The 21764-nt window shown below is 44.9% G+C and overlaps 1 protein-coding gene across 2 annotated transcripts in view; it reads left to right on the plus strand.

Moving 5' to 3' along the window:
* Positions 1-17334, plus strand: part of LOC139050395 (uncharacterized) — a 129443-nt gene extending 112109 nt beyond the window's left edge. For both annotated transcript variants that reach the window (XM_070526695.1, XM_070526693.1), the window contains 3 exons: positions 4148-4321; positions 7249-7380; positions 17080-17334. In XM_070526695.1, the coding sequence (XP_070382796.1) occupies positions 4148-4321; positions 7249-7380; positions 17080-17244 (471 nt within the window). In that variant the 3' untranslated portion in view covers positions 17245-17334. The remainder of the gene's footprint in view (positions 1-4147; positions 4322-7248; positions 7381-17079) is intronic.
* The last annotated feature ends 4430 nt before the right edge of the window (positions 17335-21764 follow it).

Consider the following 21764-nt stretch of genomic DNA (forward strand, 5'->3'; position numbering starts at 1 on the left):
TGGCGGGTAGGGTTGGCTGCATTGAGGTGGCGTGTACGTTTCCTGTCGCCAGCTGGTTGGCCTTGCTTGGCTTTGCAGAGCGGCGGCGTAAGTTGAAACGCGTGGCTCCTCGCAAAGGTGGCGATAGGGTTGTCGCCGTTTTGGCAGGATCGAGTGCGCCCAGCGCTTGCTGTACATCGCCCCTTACGACGTCAGCGAGCGAGGATATTTGTGGTTGCGCACTCGGTAGCAACTTGCGCTGCTCGTCGAGCACGATGGCATGGATGGTGTCTCGAAGGGCCACTGCGGAGGCACTTCGGCAGTCGCCGCAGTCTGACGGAGGAGCGCGTAATTTGCGGTCGTACTGCTTTGGCTGAAGCTCGAGCGTCTTCTCAATAGTGGCCGCTTAGCTAATCCATTCGGCAACAGTCATCGACGGGTTGCGAATGAGAATGACGAAACGTTGCTCCTTGACGGCCCTCATAAGGTACTGACGCTTCTTGTCTACAGTCATGTTGGCGTCCGCGTGGAGGAAGAGTTTTTGTATTTCTTCCGCAAAGACGGTTACGGACTCGTTTGGATGGTGCTATCGAGTTTGAAGCAAGGCCTCAGCTCGTTCTTTGCGCAGAAAACTTCCGAAAGTTGCAGATTAGTGCCTGTTCAAGGCCTCTCACGTTGTCAAAGACAGGTCCTGGTTCTGGTACCAGGTTCTAGCAGAGTCTTCGAGTAAGAAGAAGACGTTCCGAAGTTTGTCTTCGTCAGACCACTTATTGAAGGTTGCAACTCGTTCGCGACGTCCCAGACAATCTTCTAAATCATCAAAAGTGGAGCCGCTAAAAAATGGAGGTACTCGCGGCTTCTGGACGACGAGCGGCACACGTGGGGTGCCGGCTTGCATTGGTGACGGCGAGCGGCGCTTCACACGGCGACCAGGGGTAGGTAGTGGTTCCAATTCAGCCGGCACTCCTTGTAATCGGCGGCAGCTCCGGGTTTCTTCCTTCTAGTCTTCTCTGGAGCTGTCTTCCGCGTAGCCAGCTCCAGATGCACTTGTGCTCGTGTCACGGCTTTTGGCGGGTGTCCAAAGCATAAGCACCTCCAGCAAAATGTCACGTAGGTGATGGTGAGCTACGTGGCACGCAGGCAGAAAGAAATGACACTGCGTCGGCGGTAGACTTGGAATTGAATGGGCGAACTTGTGCCCTAGATCAAGCGAACAATGCGGTGACGGCGAAAGCATCAAGCGCGTCTGAGGCGCTCGTCGGGCTGAGCCAGCGCAAGCGGTGGTCCCGTATTTCTACGTTTCGCGTCCATGATCGAAACACGTCAAGCGACGCCCCTTGCGTCGCAGCGACGCGAGCTGCGTAGCTCCCGTCACTACAAGCCAAAATAAACGCACAGGGCAATAGCATTCGTTGGCATCATGACATCGAGTTATCAAGTCACAATGAAAGCTTTCTGTTAACGATATTATTTGCTCCAAAATAAGAACTGTGCAGCGTCGTATTAGGCAAAAGCAACTTTGACTAAGGGTCATCAACTATTTTACCTTGTGCACTTTTCCAAAGTTCAGTCCATTTACTGTTATTCAGGTTTTCTCTATTATGTCATAATTGACAGCACATGTAATAGATTTCCGCCTAAATACATCAGTATGGACTGCAACACTCTTAATTAATCTTGGAACATTTTTCGTCTGCTTGTGTCCGGCCAAGAAACTGCTACAGGAATACATTGTGCTGGTACATAACCATCTTGCACAGACCTTTGAGCAGCCCAGAGTGTGGAGGATGATTATTGCTTGGCTAATTTGTTATGGCGTTTGTTCTGTTTGACAAATATTTTAAATCGGCGTCTTTTACAGTGTGAATATGCTACTTTATAATTCGTTTTTAATTAGCCTTCCTCTTTTCGTTTATTAGTTTTTTTACCATGGCGGTAGTTGATGGGGGTTTATATCGTAAACCAGCCTCTCTGCAGAAATCTTATATGGGAAATTATTACAATGTGCACAATTCAAGAGCTATAGATTGCAATGATGAATGTTGTTTAATTGCTTCCTCAGTTATGGGAACCATTTCCCCGGAATTACTTCAATCTTTCTGCATGAAAAATTGTCAGACGTAACGGGATGTAATTGTGGCCGAAGAAACAGCAGTTCCCACTTTTACGGGCTTGCGACAAATTCACATCGGCACTTGCTTCAGTTACTGCGTAATTACAGTTAAGCACGAGCGTTGGCAACGTTCAAATACATGTGTTGAACGCTGGTGCGCAGCCGCATAATTTAGAGTCTGGAGCGAGGTAAGCACTCCATGAAATGTCATTCTTGACGTTATGTAGGACATCTACTGGTCTGTTAAATAAAACTTTTGACACAGGCTAAAGTAATCCCATACACCACACCTTATGCACTCTCCTCATTCTTGTCATTATTCATAGCCAGAATGTGTGACTTTCTTTGCATTATTGAGCTTGTAACGCATATCTAATTTATTTGGTGCATAAAAAAGCACAGCTCTGTCCTCTCTTCAAGCAATTGTCATAACATAATGACATGCAATATGAATGTATAGAATTCCATTTTTTTCGCAACGTGCTAATCTCGCTTTGGTTTCTTGCTGCTGGCGCTTCCAAAAATGTTTAAGCATGCGTTCTCCCACAGGAACTTTCATCAGCTTGGGTTAGCCTGCTGTTGACAAACGCCTGCTTTGTCCGTCATAGCAAACACGGAATCGTGGCATTATTTTATTAGGGCGCTTGTAAAGCAAGGGTTAGCGATGCTTCTTTTCACAAACTAGGAATGAGCCGAGTTGTAGGGTAGGACTGGACTTTCTGATGGTTTTTCATAGCTATAGCAGCTGTGTCCTACCGAACAAAACAGACGAAGATCGAAATGCCGCATAGCACCATCCTTAATGAGCTCAAGTATAACATCAAGTGTGCAAGAGAATCTCTCGTAATTGACGTCTACGTATCAACCTGGTCCCCCGCCTGAACTGAGGAACAGTCAATATAAAGCAAAAAAAAAATTATCCACACATCGAAAGACCTTTAAAATGTCTGTCTGAGGGTGCTCGCTGGATAGAGAGGTGCGGACAATCGTTAAAGAAAGTCGCCATTAGCCCGAAAGGCGAAGCATCTGCACTGATAACAAATTAGTAGGTAGCCATAGGCAATCACGAGTGTAGATTTATCAATCGTATAAACATGCAAACATACGCTTACTAACTAAATCAAGAAGCATGGCGTCAGGCGCACACATGAAAACATGAACACATCTAAAACAGTGCCACCTTGCTCAGTGGCACTCCATCAGAGCATTTAAATACAAAGAAGATAGCCTCGTTTGCTTTGGCACAAAAATTGCATGTGGTATAAAAGTCGGCAGGCGGAACACAGAGAGAAGTCGCACTCAATTTATTTGCAACATGCTTAACAAAGTACTTAGGACGTGCATCATTAGAGCGGGCAACAATTTCCACACCTTCCGAAAACACGCAGGCCACGGCTTCATCGGGGGGTGAACTTGCAACTCTGCATGCTAAGGCATGTTTCCGACAATACCAAGAATAGAACTTGATTCAGTGGGTTCCTCGCTGCGCACTGTAAAATATGGGGTTGCGCCACACCATTGAACAAATGTATTGCCCTAGCTGGGCTTTAGAATCAGCTTCAGCGCAATGTTATGGATACGGAGGACATGTTGAAATTTGCAGATGTGTGCGTGAGATCACCCTCTTCACGGTGCAAGTAAATGCACTTTCTTGGTCAGTCAGGACGTGCTCAGTGAGCTGTTTTAACACCTTTTGTCTGATTGTGCTGGCTGTGTGCGCAGAAGAAAAAGTGATCGCAAGAGTCGTAAAATAAACCAGCTGGAAATTAGCACCCTATCTTAATTTTTGTTCCGTTCCTTCTTCTCTCTTCCTTTACACTTTTCCTGAGCTGCGCCAAAAACGATACACGATCATGCCGTACCATATTTCCCTAGTCAACCACAATTGCGAATTACCTTTCTGAATTCCTACGGATCTTAGTTCCCCAGTTTATTAAGTGCTTGTAGTAGTGAGCTGGAAAGGCTGTATAACAATATGGGTCGCCTTTTCCGCATACATTTTCTGTGCCTTTCTTAATAACCATTGTCTACGCGTCTGCTTATGGCTGCTTTCAGTTAGATCACTGGCACATCGTGTCGCCCCGAGCCAATTACACCAGACCGTCGATACAGACTGGACTTTCCTTCGACCTGGCAACACTGCAGTGCGAACTTGTGGAGAGAGCACCCTCGCTCAATGAAAGCCTTTTCCGCCCATGCGAGTTGCTAGAGAGGACGAGTCGAAATGTGGCAAGTCTCTTTCAGGGTCACTTAAGTTAAATTTCCTTGTGAATCTGGTACTTAATTTCACCCTTAACTGGCCAAGGTAACAAATGTTTCCGCAGTTCGCACGCCGTGAAAATGTGATGTCTTTCTTTATTCGTTTAACGAAGGCAAGTGAGAAATCTCCTCACAGACATGGCTAGAGGCAGGAGAGTGCCTGACGAACCTATGTCACCCTACAAAGTCGCTGTTTACATAAAAAAATGCCGGTAAGGTTCAACAAGGTTTTACAGAAAACAAATTTACGTATGTGCAGCTGAAAGACAATAAGATCATTTGCAATGCACTATCTTAAAAAAAGAAACATAGGCTAATAGGCAAAGTCCAGGAAATCCATCCAGGTCACAGAAAACAATGGAGACATTCTAAGTGTAGAAATAACAACAGAAACATGAGATATGCGTATATTGAGAAAGAATGATATATGTACACCAGTCGTTAACTGACTTTAGTAAAAGCGCTTGCAACTTTTTAACATAGGCAACACACTGGTGAGTCCTGCATGCGCAAGACAAGCGCTGAAAACCTAACGCATAATTTATAGTAGTGTTTTTGATATCCTGGACAAATGTTTATGTTGTTAACCGTTATGAAGACCACGTAGATGTGAAAAAACTTCACATGTATAAGAAACAAGTACAGGATTTCATGTTTTTGTTAAAGTGTGCTGACATTAATCTTAAACTACTTGCTAAGAAGGCCTTTCGATTTCGTTTCATGTGTGATTGTGTTTGGGCATTACGCGGTTACGTTATACTGAAGGCGTTAACATTGAAAGGAGTTTCTTGGAGCCCTCCCATAGGCTCCTTTGGAGATTTAACAAGGGTCATCCATGCAAGTCGGCCCGACAAAATTTGGCTAAATTCTGACGACAATATATTTCATTCAAAGAACAAAGCTACGTTTGCAAGCGTAAGCGCTGGCACGATTAAAATTTTCAAAATTGCTCGAACCAGCTCGAATTTATTGTAGCCGCAGTACTCTGAGTAAGGTTTTGTTATTCCGGCATTTTGCGTGACTTTCTGTTTTATAATATCTTGGTAGATGCTTTAGAAGTTTTTCTTTTGTTGAGTTACACACGCACGTCTTCACATTTCTTTACTATGAGCACGACTTCCTGTTCAATTGAAACCACGTCATTACTTACGTGTTCACTAGAGATGAAAATCTCCCATTTATGTGTGTTAAACTTATCGCCTAGATTCGTCGGTGCATTACTACATATATGCGCAATTATCTGGAAATCCCTTTCGTTGTCCGCAAGTAAACGATATTTCCAGCGCGCCTCCTCGTTTGTACCAGTAGCGGCTAGGCTTATGGAGTTTCCTACAATAATTTCTATAGGGAATCCAGGCGCTGTGATCGTTCCGCCCCATGTGGATGATGGGGAGTACAACGATTTGTCTGAGCTTCCTGCTTGTATAATCAGACGTTCTTGACGCTCTGTTTATTACGCTTTATCCGACTTCATTGTCCGAAATTTTGGAGCAATCTATGCTTCTCTAAGTGCGGAATACTCACTCTGCGAACACTCACAATTGCTTGTAATTACAGCAGTTCAGCCTCTCAATGTTGCCAAATGGAAACGTGCCTAGGATCTCAACGTGCTGGCTTCCCTGTCAGAAGTTCATAAGGCCATGCTATGGCCCCTTGTCGATGCATGCGCCTGTGGCCCCATGATTTGAATGTCGGGCTCATTTCCTTCGTAGGGATCCTGTGGTCAAACCATCTGTCAGACAATGTTACTAACATTTACCCATTTATTAAAGTTCTTTCTCGAAAATAACCAGGTTATAGAGTCAGGAAGCCGCCTGAACCCAGAAGGACGAAGTTTTGGGAAATCCATGCATTAGGCATGATTCCCATGCTGACTGAACAACCCTGCTTGCAGCTCCCGTAGACACATGCGCCGGGCTTCCGTCAAGTAATTGTATTAAACTCTATGGCTAGTAGGTCTCACATGCTTCACCTCACTTCACCCTCGATAATAAACTAATAAGCAAACTTTCACCGTGACGATTATCCGTCCTAGATATCGTGCTTCTCTGGCTGTTATCGACTCATTATGAAACGCGAAAGGAAGAGGACCGAACGCCTTTGTAATTTGGGGCAGGCTCCCTAGTTGGCTGCCCACACGGGTGTCTGATTTAACCCGGCCCATTGAGCGCGCCCTATTTGAATATACTTTTATCTTGGTACAAACCACGAGGGGTCGCCAGCAGATGGCCCTAAGTTTCGAAGGTTCAAACGTTTACTCAGGCTATTTAGGCGGCGCCATCTGGTGGAACCTAAGCTGAGCTTGTTGCGTAGGCATTGTGCATCGAGCAGTTTCGGAACTGGAACTACCTACCTCATCACACCAGGCTATGAGCATAGTGTAGCAAGATCCGTCACAGCCAAATCCCAGTGTTCTGTCGAAAACAGTTCCTAAATTTAGTACTTGCGGCGCTGATTTTTTAATCTTGATTACTTATGCAAATTAGACGGCTGAGAAAAACACCGTGATTTTGCTGCATAGCTAGAGTGGCCGACAACTTCATTTCAGTCGCGTTGCCTTTTAGCGCAGAGAAATATTTTTAAACCTTGCCAACTTTTTCTGTGACTTTCTTTATATGTCGTATTTTTTAGTGTATTGCTTCCTAAAAAAGTGTAGAAAGAATCTATAAAGCTCAAAAATATGTCTTTTTTATTTTACGGTCACACTCCCTAGCTGGTGTCACATGTTTACAGGAGAAAGCCCGGTGCTTGAGGTGCATTTGGACGTTTGATTGCATTCTCTTTCTCTGCCTATGCTATGCACCAGCTGAAGAACTTGCATTTTATATTCGGTATTTTTCTTTCTGGACGCATCTGCATGGGTATAACTAACCCTTGTTATGCATCTTTAATTTCAGCTTTGCGCAAACGGCGACTTCACAAGCAAGGCCAATAATTACTTGGGCGATCAAGTATCAGCGTACGGCGTTCTATCCAATGCATCGAAAGTCGTCGTGATGAGCGAGTACAACGACTCCGTGGCCTTCAAGGTCAGTATTTAGAAACTTTAGGTCTCTATTCCTTTTTGCCTTCTGCGCATGCCCTGAAATATTTGTTTGGCAGTTAACTTGTATAGCGTTGTTGCAGCAGCTTGAAAATGTTGAGCGCTGGGTGCACTTCTTCCTTAGACAGTTTGCTCATTAGAAGGAATTCAATGGTAGTCAGAATTATACTTTCTTGGGAGTGCCGTTGAGAAAATTTCTTGCCTTGCAGTTCTCTCGTTTTGCTTTTGTCTGTTACAATTTACTTAGCTTCATCCTAAGCATGACAAAGAAATTATATTCGTTGCTTTGAGATTTTTCTTGTGTCCTACTGTTTCTGAAGGCTCGCCCTGGTATCCAGGTGACCCTCGTTGCTTGTGCTGCCGTTTTGTGGCATTGCGGTTTTCTTCTCGCCTCCGTTGCTTTATCTTTGCTTCATTCACAACACAATAACATAAACCAGATTTATTGAGCCATTATAGTTGTGAAACAGACACAGGTTACGCGAGCGTCTTCAATCTTGTGCGGTTTACCTAATCGGAAAGAAGTGATTCTATGTTCGGGTGGAACCGAATGTCTTTCTTTTGTCCCTAAACTGTGCTTCGGGTTTAGAAGGGTTAGGAGATATGCTGCGGGGTAACCTGGGGTAGGTCGGATGAACGTATATAATCCAGAGCGATCGTCGGGTCACTCGGTCTTTATGAATGAAGGACTCTTGGTTTAAGAGCGCAGCTTACGCCTCCTCGCTAAGGTTGCTTGAGCATTCAGATTTGTGCTGGCGCTGTGATTGCAACTGTTTGCGAAATTCGTTAGCAACAGGTATAACTAGAGCTTGTTTCACTGTGGCTCATCGTCGCTGTCTGTTTTCCGGCTTCTTTATTTTGATTGATTCCGAGTGTATTAGTTGTTCGCGAAATTAGCGTTTATTTTTATCCTGCCGTGTGTGTGTTTATTTGTTTACGTGGCGCTGTTCTTCAACTTGTATTGCAATTGACGGTACCATGCCATCATCTTAAGACCTAATTGAAAGGATTATTTTCTGACCCCTCGGTTTAGTCATATATCTTCACTTTGCGGTTGGAGCGTAGTGCTTTGTTTTCCTTTTCGATTTTCGTTTTCCTTCATTCTACTTTTATTTTGGTTTCATTGCCTTCAGTTGTTCGCTTGATTAGGCTTGCTCTGTTTGCCCTTTCATTCTCGCAGCGCGATCGTGATGGTGCATCGACTTCGGCTGTTCCGTGTATGTCTTTAGTTTGTCTTGTATTTTTGGTTGTTTTGGATCTCGTAGCTTCACTGGTCACGTGTAACGCTGTCCTTGCTCGATTACCTTTACTTTCTGGTCAATTTTAGCATAACTTGTAGCGCGGCAGGTGCTTCTTTTGCTGCTAGCCGCGTGGCATCCTAACAAGAAATCGTGATGTTTATGGTCGGTGCACATGTTTCGCACAGGGTTTCTCGTGGTGGGAGTGTTCTGGGATTTTGGTTGTCATTGTCCGCGACGTTATCGCGTACCATTTGTGATGGCAACAGCTGCTAGTTCTTTGTGGCCCCACGCAGCTCTTGCATGCGTCGCTACAGGTTTCTGTGTTGAGGCCACAGCACTTTAAATCCTATTTTAAATCCTATTGGTTTCGCCTACCATTAGTTAGGTTGGCCTTGAGCCGTTCCTTGTGCATAGTAAAAATTTACCGCCCACCAGGCGCTGGATGACTCCAACGCTGTCATCTTCGGCTCTTGAAATAATGGTGTCGACAATCTGGTCAATTTAGAAGTATCTATCGTAAGCATAAAAAAGACTCCAGAGTCATTCCACTCATTGAAGGTGGATGACCGGTGACGTGTATATGGTGATAAATATGTTGACAATAAATATGGGGACTGATAATAAGCGATACATACCACAAAAAAAATCATTTTTTTCATAATTTTATTGCTCACATTTTTTGCATACTGAATGCTATGTTCATTTTCATAATTTTCTTTGCTTCTTTGGATTTTTTATTTTGTCACCAAGGTGACTATAGCTTCATGATCAATGTTATATGAAGCCAGCAGCTTTGTGGAGATAGTGGAAACTTTCTTGGTAAATATGAGGTCTATGCATGCCCGATCTCGTGTCATATGTGCAGTGATGTTTTTGTAAAACTGGCTGCCGAACCTTTCCAAGAGAAACGCCACGCAGCACTTCTCATCTGGCCGAGACGCGTGTATGTTGAAATCATCCACAATTACGATGGGTGTGGAGCCGGTAGGGTCGATCCAGCTAACGATGGATACTTTTGGCGCGTGCGGCAGGATCTTTGCCCGTATTACGAGCGTACCGCCGTCGTCGCGCATATTCCCACTTCTGTTCACGACGTGTTCTTCACAGCCGCGCTGTTCTTCCGTAGCCTCCACCTTACCAGACCTAGCCATTGTACGGGTGGAACGCCACTGACATAAGGTAACGTGATTTGCCTATGAGCCCGTGACGCGAAACCGCCATCCGCACTAAAAAGCATCTATTGTGGTTTTACTTTTTACAGAAAAGCTGTATATGGCTAGCCGATTCACCCGTCCCCTATGTGTAGCCTGTAGGCCATAAATTCCTCCGGCGCAATCACATGCGCATGGGCTTAAAAAAAATAAAGAAGCGAAAGAGATGCACACCATAAGCTGCGCCAGTAGTGACGTAGTTGCTGTTTCTCTCTGGTTGCGAAATGGGTAGGCCCCACGCCATACGTATTTCTGAGGAGCAGGCAGCTTTCGATGGGCAATGGCGCGAGTAGAATCGGGAACGAGCTTGCTTCCACCGTGCCGATGCCGCTGCAAGGGCACAAGAACAGGCTCGTGCAGCCGAGCACACGCAGCAACTGCGTACCAAGGATCCGGCAGCCTACCAAGGTGTCGTTTACTGAACCGTCAGAACTAACCCAGCGGTAAACACCGGTGCCGCACTTTTCCGCATCGCTGGTTAACCATCTGCACGATGTGCTTGGGCGGTGATTTTTTTATTTACACAACTTTTTTAAAGCAATACGTTTTGACACTTCTCGCGAATAACGCAGCTTGCGCATACTGGGTGATACGGCTTTACTTTACGCTTTAGCTCTTTTATCTGTGGAGAAACTGCCATATCTTTTGCATATCTTTTGCAACCGCCCCAAGCTACCGCACAACAGCTCCGCTGTAAAAATACTGTATATTTTTGCGGTCTTTCTGTCTACTCATTCTGGTAGGAAACGTTCCTTCGAAGATCGCCTATGTTGCATTAAGCCTCCGGCACACGCAATTGCCGCTAGCCTTAGACCGCAGCTTAGCCGCAGAAAGTACTGACGATTCTTTGGCACGGTAGTGGAGAAGTGAACAGCGTTCGCGTCTGGTCGCCATGTCCGTACCAGCAGGCACTTCAGTCTGCGTCGCGCCTATAAGACCTCAAGAAGGCATGTGACAACTTGCTACAACGCTGGTTACGTCCCAGTACCAGAGGCGAGATCGCGCAAGAAAAACGCTTTGCCAACATTGGCTTGCGCTTACATGATTAGGTGGCACCACGCTTTCGTCAGCGGTCGTCTGCTAAGCGAACGGAGAATGCCAAATCAAGCCCACTTTTCTTGGTGACGTAGAGCGCTTGCGCGATCTCGGCTCCATGCCTTAGCTCCCATCGTTGCAGCCATACGAACTCCTAGCAAACTCTCATCTTCGAGCCGCAACAGCGCGATGTGAAAAAAAAAAAAGTCGCAGTTTCGCCCAATAGGCGAAGCATCGATCGCGATAGCAAATTAGTGGACAGCTCTACGAAGTAAGCATAGTAGATTCATCGGGCGTATAAACTCGTAAGCATAGGAATACAAAAAAAAACAAGCATGGTGTCGTGCGCGTACTAGGCAGCATGTACACATCTGACGCGATGGCCACGGAAACTCGCTTTGAAAACGCTGCATTGAGGAAACGCGGCAGCATCATCGAGCGAATTGGCCTTTGTGCGGCAGCTCGCCTGAACGCGAACTACGGCATGCCGGGAAAACTCAGCGCAAGAACGGACTCATAGCCAGTCGCAGATGGATATCGGCATACAGTGGCCCAGCTAGGCGCGCGCGACCGCCAGGGCCGCCCGGAGTAGAACGCTCCCTACCTCCTCCCTAGTCTTCCCCAAGACTTTGCGCCTCGCGGAAGACGGCGCGTTTCTTCCCTGCATTCAGCTGTTGGGTGCGTGAGATTGAGACGCGAGCTCGGGCTGACGCTATCATGCTTTCACTCGCACATTTAGCATACGGCGTGCGGCGATGATTTGATCGTCCTTGCACTTTATAGGAAATGTCGTGGCGGAGGCGACGACACAAATCCGGCTTGAGTGTCCAATGATTACTGTCGCGATAATAAAAAAAAATGCAGGTATTCGTTACAAAGTACCGCAGCGAAGTTGTTTTGTTCGAACGAGATACGCGCGATGTATGTTTTAACTTATATTAAAGTACAGTCGCATTTGAAAGCAAACTCGATTCTCCGACACAGGCAGCGCTGCACTACCAATCGATATTGACCATGCCGTCCCACGCCGGCAATTGCCGCATGAAAACGGCTGCAAAGCCACACTGAACCGTTTTGCTGTATAAATTTTCTAAGACCTATAGACGTAATATTTTGCGAGTTGACCAAAAGTCATCGGTAAAGATATTGAAGATTTCCCACCACCCAGTTTTCTGCTCTTCTATAATGCGTATTTCGGCCAGATGTGCCCATTCTGTAAGTGTCATAGAGAATCTGGTGTCGGCTATAGGAAATACAGGCAGGTGTCAGATAATGCAAAACATGGGTCCCCTCGAATTGACATCAAGTAGCCTGACACGACGACGAAAGCAAATTATACGTGCCAGTATTAGAGTTACAAGTGTCAGTACTAGAGTTACAAGAAGCAGCACCTCCCCACTTGATGACTCAATGTACAAATGCACAATATGGCTGCAATGGAACAAGCCAAAAACAATTCAATTGTTTTTTTGTGCTTAACAAGATGCACCATTTCATAACGCAGCAGAGTCAAGTTTGGTCCACCAGTGGATAATTGCGTGTTGCATAGGAGGGAAAGAGCGTGTGACTGATCATGCAGCCTTTGGGCATGTCTAATTCGAGCTAAGCAACAGGTACCTTCGACTAGAGTATCCGAATATGATAAACACGCACAATAGGTCCGTGCAAGACGAGCTGTAGAAATGATGATGTTTATTTACGCGATTGTGTCGGTCCTGTTGGAAAATACACCAACATGTAAAAATCAAATAGAAATGTATGAATGAAGTAATGGAGATGAGTGTAACCAGCTTTGAAGGGATAAGGCCATATTATTTATGTTTATAACCGATATTGTTTTCTGTTAAATGAGCTCGCCAGCTGGCAATATATTTTTACGATATACATTCAATTCGGTTTCTCTGCCCGCAGGAGAAAAAATAACTTGATCTTCGTTCATCACGTATATTTATTGGCACTTTACCGGAGAAAGTTCTAGATCAGTGAAGATAAATGCAACCTAGACAGGTGCAGTGTTCTGTTCTGTAACAATCCTACTTTTTTTCAGTTAGAGTGCGAAATGAAATAGAAATACTAGCAACCCCAAACTCTTCTTGATTCAAAAGGTATACAAAGCATGTGTTGTTATGCATAGGCGTATAAATTGTAATGACAGAGCGCGGACAAAAAAGAACAATCATGCCTTTTCCTTACCGCATGGACCTAGAGTGAGAGTGCGGGGGTGACAAATTTTGGCCGCTCACTATTAACATCCCGCACGTTTTTATCTGTTCTCGTGTAGTGAAGCATAAGAAATGCAAGTTTATTCGCCATGCCTCAAATACAATAATTCCCTTTGACTTCAAGTGTGGTCCTTAAGGTCATTGCAACACGTAAATATAAAGAAACTTACCAATAGGCCTTGACTAATATTCTAGCTTCTTTTTTCGTTTGTTTGTGAAATTTGCCCAAAACGAACAAGTAAAATGTGTTTACATCTTACTCCTTGACATTTTTCTTGCTCGTCACCATCTTAAACAGCACCATACATTAAATGGTACAATGTCGGCTACCACCTCAAGCTTGATAGAGTTTCATAATTAGTACAGAGTGCAGCATGACATTTACAGACATGAAAACTAACCAGAAACGCGGTATATTACCGGACTAGCATAACAATTGCAATCTTTATAGGAGGTGCATCAAATACACAGGGTTATCCAATCATCATGCACCAAAATTTAAAAAGATATGCAAATGCCACGTATCTGTACAGCGCCATGGTAAATTTATTTGCCATGGTGGTGTACACATAGTGTAATAATTTTTGGTATTCCGGCTAGTTAAATAGTTAGTGTCGATCAATTAACTTCTCATATATTATAATTAGGTAAAAAGTGTCAGTGAGAAAATTGTAGTGCAGCACCAAAAACTCCCGATACTGATTTCTGTTTATCGATAAATGCTACATAGACGCTTTTCTCCAAGCGTCAAAGAAGCTTGCGAATACACGCAAAATTGCCGCGCCACTGGCCGCTCGAGGCATTCTGTGTGCAGTCTATACGCGCGCTTCTTTCACGCTGGGAAAAAAAAAATTACTGTGGTATGTACCACACATTCAACAACAGAAAACTGTATCGGGGAGATTTTCATGTTGCTGTCCAAATTCTTCATTGACACTTTTCATCTAATTATATCATTAGAGAAGTTGAATAAATAATTACGACTAATTATGTATTTAGGCAGAATGCAAAAAAGAATCTCAGTATCTTCAAGCCACAGGAAACAATATTACTTTGGTTCAGTTAAGCGACGCCTCATTTCTGTATCTTAATATCTTGGTGCATGATAGATGGGACACCTTATTGATAGTGAGCATGCATAGGCAAACAAAGCCCCCCAAAACAAACAAGTGAATTAGAAAAAGCAAACCAGCAGCAGCAATAAAACAAGATGCCTTGTTTATAACCGGACACAAAAGAAAAGAGTTCGCGCCATCTTTAAAAGCAGAAAAGAAACAAGAATTATACCGCGTGATAACTATGAAAAATAGGCGGAGATGGTCACCAGTCTGGTAGTCCAGGTGCTTTTCTTGGCCTCATAGGACGTAGTGCCTGTCGAAGATGCTGCTTTCCTTGTGACTTAGCGAAAAGGTGGCGTGCTGACACAGCTGCTGGCGTTCTAGTAACGGGACATAATTTCCATTAACTCCAGAAGCGTGCACATTTAGGCTGGTTGGATTACGTCTTGAACAGAAATAGAAAATAAAAAGAAGACGTGAGAAACAGACGTGTGCGCTTACTTCTAAAAACTTGACAGTGGGGCCCACTAGCCTGCCGTAAATTCTATAGCATAAAAATAACTCTTCATTTGCACTGTCGAACGTGGTAACTAAAATGGCCTGATGAAACCGACTTACTTGAACCTGCATGCTCTGCAGCTGGTTCATTGGAATATATCATTTGATGACTACGCGAATTCACCATCATTATCATCATCATCATCAGCCTGGCTACGCCCACAGTAGGGCAGAGGCCTCTGCCATGCTTCCCCAACTACCCCGGTCATGTACTGAGTGTGGCCATGTTGTGCCTGCGAATTTCTTAATCTCATCCGCCCGCCTAATTTTCTGCCGCCCACTGCTCACCTTACCTTCTCTTGTAATCTAGTCCGTAACCCTTAATGGCCATCGGTTATCTTCCCGCCCCCATTACATGCTTGGACCATGCACATTATTTTTCTTCATTTCAACTTGGATGTCAATAACTTGCGTTTGTTCCATCACCCAACCTGCTCTTTTCTTATCCCTTAACGTTAAACCCATCATTCTTCTTTCCATATCTCGTTGCCTCATTCTCAATATAAATACAACCCTTTTCGTAAGCCTCCAGAATTCTGCCCCGTAGGTGAGCACTGCTAAGACACAGCGGTTATACACCTTTCTCTTGAGGGATAATGACAACCTGCTGCAAACATCATCGCTGCATCCGATAAAATGATAAATCAATCCACATAGCCACGGTTGCGCAACCTTGTTTAGTAAAGCCATCTAGCTCATTGTCGCCAAAATTGACTATTTGGGAAGGAGCACAGCCATAGATTATAAGCGATAGCGAGTGGTAGTATCCATTGGTTATTTCATCTGCGCTGTACATCTTGCTTGTTCGTTTGTTCTTTAAGTGCGTTGTACAGCACATATATATTAGGTGGGTTCCAACCATGAATTTTGGAGTCGGATCAAACACGAATGTCTAAGAGCAACGAACTTCGAATGCCACATTAAACGTGTTCTTGTTTGTGAACTAATTAAAATTTATTGTTTCTGTTAAGAATGCGCCAAAAATCAAGGTCGAATTACGTGTGTTTAAGCATTTTGGTAGTGACAATAGAAACTGAAAGCCAAGTAGATTGAGGAAAGTGTAAATGAGAAATAACGTTTTCAAGTTATCTGATGTACAATACTGATGGCACTACTAGAAAAGGGAACACGTCAGAAGATTTACATACATTGTATTTGTTGATAAAGTGACACCCTACAATGCTCAGCAGTGTTCTGAAAGAATGCCAGCTTCGCTATGTTTAAGCAACATATGTTTTTGTTCAAGCCCATACAATAGATGTCTAATAGGCAGTCTACAAGGGAGACATTCTAGATGGACGTATAAAAAAAATTACAGGGCGTTAACAACGTCTTTAGGTTCTGGCGGGGATGCTGGTTAAGCGTTTTCGCTTCCGATCTCGAGCACTCAACGCACTTTCTGCAAGCGGTGTAGTCCTCAGTGAGCCTACTGAGTGTAGCGTTGACGGTGCGTCCAGCTTGCCTCGTTGTTTTTGAAACCAAACTCGCACCACGTCTCCTGAGGCCCCTAGCCCTTCGCTCACATGCCTTACAGGCGCCTTCAATAAGGGGACACACTACGACTTCTAAGATAATTTGGGTGTAGTCAGTGTATTCTGATGCCCGTGGTGCGCAGAGGGCAACAACATTGTGGTGGTACTGCAGGGAACTGTCGCCGAACCTTCTTCTCTTATTGGCAGACGCGTACACAGAGTCCCTCGAGCGTTCACTGGAAGAGTATAAGCACTTACTGGCGCACGCCTAAAGCCTCGTCTGCGGACGCCGACGCGAATGAGCCGATTCAAAATTGAGGAATTAGATAAAAAAGTTAACGATTTGATGTTATTGAGCTGAGGTTACTCGTCCTGTGTGTTCAACAAAAAACTGGCGTCTACCTAACAGTGGCATCTCTTTGGTGACGGATCTATTCGAAATACATAGTCCTCGCTTACGTCTATATCACTCCCTTGAATCTCCTTAATCGATCGACTCTTATGTTCCTTATATTTGAGGACCAACTAATAGTTGACAATTTCGAATAGTCAAAATATAATGAACTGTGAATCAATTATTCGAATATTTTGCATACTCGAAAGTTCGAATACTCGCACGCCCCTTTTCTCTCGCCTGTAATAAATTTTCTCAATTAAAATTTAGCAGCTTTCATTACCTACTCTCCAATTTTTTTTATTGTTCCAAGTCGAATTAGTGCATTTTAGTTTATTTTTATATTTATGGTACAAACTAGGTCTTTATTCACCGCAAGTTGCGGTTGCATTACACATGAAAACCTATGTGATTGCAATCTTTCGCACGACGCAAGCGTCCGCAGTGCGCCCAGAACAGTGAACTTACAACAAATAAAACTTTATTGCTCGCAGTTCAAGGCGGGAGAAAGGAAGCTAGGCCTTCGTCAGCGTACTGCGTGGCTCTTCTACAACGTGCACCTGCAGGACTTCAAAAAACAGTGCCCCGAGCCTCCGTACACTGTCATTAGACTCTTTTGTCTGGCGTTGAAAGGTGAAGACGATCAGAGGTGCCAATGACAGAAGAGCGTCTTCGTTAAGTAGACATGGCCGTCACCTCCTTCCATGTACTAAGAAAAAAAATAGGAATAGATTAGTAACACATCGTTAAAATGCTGCAGTCCCTGTGTTTTGAGTGACCACCTTCAGTGTGCGTACTGCCCCGTTTACTGTTTGCCAAGCAGCAAGCACGTTTTATGCGTTCAGTGTACCACGCCCTCTCCAGCAAATAAGGAAGGGGCAGGAATTTACAGTAGTTTATTACATGGGGCCCTATAACGTAAAACTGTTCCAATATGTTGTATTCCGATTGCCTGACGTCAAATTCCAATCGCCTGACGTCAAAAGCATCGGGCGGGAACCAGCAGGGTTGTCTGAACAGACCAATCAAATACTCTCCTCATTCATAGGAGGTCCCTTTTGCTTGCTTGAAAAACGAATAACATTGCCTACACTGAGCGGCTTGTCTTATCTAATTGGCTGACAAGAGACGAGGAGCACACTCAAGTGGAGAGGGATTCGACGGGGCCGAGGCTCTTATTGAAAAACGATTACCGGATGAAGAGGGTGGTGCCGGCGTCTGCGATTGTTCCGCTTTCCCTTACTTAGCTTGCGTGACACTAAAGTGATCGTGACACTAAAATGACACTAAAACGGATCCTCAGCAAAAAAGCGTTGCCAGAACGAAGTCGTAAACGTGCCGACAGTGCTCGAAAATCTTACACGGCCACACAGAAAGCTTTATTATACGCAAATAAACCAGTGCTCTCCTGCCGGTGCGAGTTGCCAGCGCCTGAGTGATCGACGGCAGACATGTTTTATTCCTTTTTCCTCTTTCGTGGCCCATCTCCCAAAGCGGGAATGCGCCATAGTTTCTAAGGCTGTCATCGCCATCATATTACGTGCCGCTTCTGCTGACCGCAGTAGGCATATTGCTCGTCCCGACTTTGTACTCCCTCGTGACCGACGACCACTAACAGGCCGACCTCGAACCCTGTCAGACTAAGTTCTCCTTCCTGCGGTTGTGGCTGTTACTGCGCCATACACACCAGGTAAAATTTCATTGGAGCCTCGACAGCTGCTCTCACGGATGGTGTTGAACAGAACGGCATGGAGTTCTAATGTCTAGGAGAACGATTACGGCCCGATGCAGAGGCAGGTAAAGAAGAGGTGGCTTGTCCCTTGGAGATATATTTGGCCACTTTATTGAAACGAAGCCTTCTTTTCCAACTTTCCAGAACATCGCCTGTCTACTGGCTAGCGGTTGCTGCTGGATCGGTTGATATATTACCAGATGTATATTTGTGGATGTATATACCGTAGCTACTTTCCTGCACAATTCTCCTCTATCGGGCGTAGTGCAAATCACCGCCACCTTTAACGGTGGTGATTCATGGCAACATATGAACAAATAATTAAGTCTAGGCCTGGCTAACCAAGGAGACCGGCGTGGCAGATAATACACGCATAAGCTTGTACTACTTGTACATGTACTACGTGTACTATTTGATGAAATTATCACATTTGAGGTACAGAAAGTGCATTTCGCACTCGCGCCAAAAGAGATATACATTCCAGCACTTACCTCACACCTGGCACGTCTGATACAATGGCATGCCTATTAATAATAAAGCGTATACTTATCTGCAAGTCGCGGGCGTTTGAAGTGTTATGCCAAGTTAGAGGAATACAGGTGCGCCTTTGCCCGTTAGCTTATTTGGCATAGCCAAAGAAGGATGAACTGAAGATCGATGATAAAACGTGGTAATTTTTTACAAGGTAACACTGCTAGGCAACATATTTTTTTGCATTGTTTAAGATGAAAAGGGGATGATGAGTACTAGAGGAAAGGTGCAAATGGGACCAACAAATGCTATCGGGTACCAAGAAAAATATGAATAAAAAGTTTTATGGATACAGCGCAAACTATGAAACCTACGTGAAGCGAATATTTAGTAAAATGGCAAACTACAACTAATGACGATGCGTAAGGTTTTGCTTACTTTTATTCTGCGCAATGTGTAATCTTATAGAAATTTCAGGCTTATCCCGCACAATGATAACAATATATATTCTTATAGAATGTTACGTTGAGCGCGACATCGTTCACAACCAATGCGGAAATGTGAACTACAGATTAAGAACTACGAAATCAAACACCAATCATGCCGAAGTAAGGGAATACTGAATGATTTCGACCTTTTGGATTCTCGAACGTGCGTCTCTAAGTATTCCCCTCTAAGTACGCGAGTCTTTTTTGCATACTGGCCGCCTCGCAATGCATCCGCCGTGGTCGTGATCGAACCGGCGCCCATAAGTTAAGCAGTGCATCGCCACATCACAAAGCCACCACGGCTGGTGATGTATGATGCTTGTCCAAGGAAGAATGGCTATGACCAAGTGTACGCAAGAAACATTCAACACGTATTGAGCAACAGGTCTGTAGGTCGAGATTCTGCGGCTCTTATGCCCCTGAGGGGCATAAGCTTTCTTGCCAGCTGGCAAAGAACGGGTGCGCACCTAGTGGCCCGTACGAAGTAGCTGAATCAGAGAAACTACACTTCATACTAGAATTCAATAATATAACTGACAAATTCACCAAACGACCTTTGTGCTTTAGAGCAACTTGTTAGGCGATATATCTCCAGGTCTTGAATAGCAAGCAATTTAGTTTTTTGTTACGCCAAACGTAGGTGCGCGTACTTGGACAACAGTTATATAAGCCTGGTACTTTCATTCCGTGCACTTATAAACTTTGCTCATATATGCGCAATTATATCCACCGAGGTAGCTATTGACGCAACAGCACCCAGCAGCCCGGTAGCCACGCCAAACTGATAGAAGTAGGCAAGAAAAACATGGCTTTATAATGAATTCATCTGAATATTATATCACATATTCCCCTTGAGTGAGTGGTGACACAAACAAGTGAGGATACTGTTGTCATGTACAGTAATATCGACACCCATTTCGGGACGTTGCGCGGACGCAACGCTGCGCTTTGGGTCCAGGTTCAGCGTGAAGCCCACCCTACGTGGTGCCGAAAAAGGTAGTCCTCACAATGGCTGTGTGTTTGTGTGACCCTGAAATGGGGAAGTGTAGGGGCGCTGTAACGCAAAACTATTCAAAACTTTTATATTCCAATTCTGCAATCAGCCCTACGCGATTGGTGAAAAACCCTTTGGGAACACTCCCACTTCCCCTGAGTGTCACATGACGTCACGGAACCGCGACAGATCCCCATCTGATATGACGTGTACACGCTGATTATGTATGATTTGACCGAGCAAAGGAAAAATAATTATTTATGATTCGGCGCCTTTTTCTTCCCATTAGCCCTCGGCTATTTGCCAGCAAGTTTTCGGGCTGCACCCACTTCATCTGCCTGTCACGCGACGTACAAAACCGCAAGAACTAACCACGTGAAAGTGACGTGTATGCGTTAAAGAATCACTATTATGCCCAAGAAAACTGAATTTTCTTCTGAATACCCGCACGCTGCCCCATTCTGAAAGGAATAAAAAATGGCTGCCACCGATCGCTCAGGCACTGGCTACTCGCACTTGCCGGATAGCATAAGTTTATTTGCGTGTAATAAAGTTTTACGTGGCCGTGTAACGTTTTCGAGCACTTTCAGCACGCTGACGACCTCGTTCTGCCAACTCTTCTTTGCTGAGGATCCGTTTTAGCGTCATTCTTAAACTTCCTTTGCATACAGCCGCGTTTGTCGACAAGCCCCCGTAAGCTAAGTAAGGGGAAGCGGACCAATCACAGATGCCGGCACCACCCTTTTCATCGAGTTGTCGCGAAGAAAGTTCAACGCGGGCCCCTTTTCTTTCTATCCGGGAATGTTGTAGGCTGCTACGTGCGGGGAAAGCCTTTGTACAGAAAATAACAGCGACGACGCCTCGGGCATGTGCTGCCGCCCGGCCAACGCCATCGCGGCACCTGACGTCGCAACAAGCACGTGTCGCGTCCTCTTCCCAGGCTCGGCGGTCTCGGGCGTCAAAAGCTCTTTAGTTATGGGCGAAGTGCTTTTGTACGCGAAGTGCGTACGCGACCATTTTTTGGCCCCTTTAAGTGTGACGCTTATTGGATGCTGTCGGCCTACCTGATTGGTCGGAGTAAGGAAATAATCCATTGGTGGAGAAGCCTGCGCCTCCCGGTGGTCCGCGGTTCCCTTGGATGCTGCGGAAATTTATTTAAGGAATGGTTTGAGTAGTTTTGGGGAGAGCAAGGAGACAGCAGCAGACGACGCAACTTCACCACAGGAGACCAGGTCGGTCAGGCAGACCGTCGATGACGGGTATGACATCGCTTTGTTTGTAAATATTTGTACAGTGTTAAATTCTATAAATGCCAAGTGAATAAACCTAGTTGTAGAAATCATACTCATCGGTGTCGTACCTGCTGACCTGCACTTGCCCATGCCGGAGCACTTCCCCCTTCACCTTCGTCTCTCTGGTGAGCTGATGCGTCTGATGTCTAACGGCTGTGTCACTTCGCGACAATATTCTACAAGGCTGGCGTCCAAAGCAACG

Source organism: Dermacentor albipictus, chromosome 10, assembly GCF_038994185.2.
Source record: "Dermacentor albipictus isolate Rhodes 1998 colony chromosome 10, USDA_Dalb.pri_finalv2, whole genome shotgun sequence".
Classification (NCBI taxonomy): Eukaryota; Metazoa; Arthropoda; class Arachnida; order Ixodida; family Ixodidae; genus Dermacentor; species Dermacentor albipictus.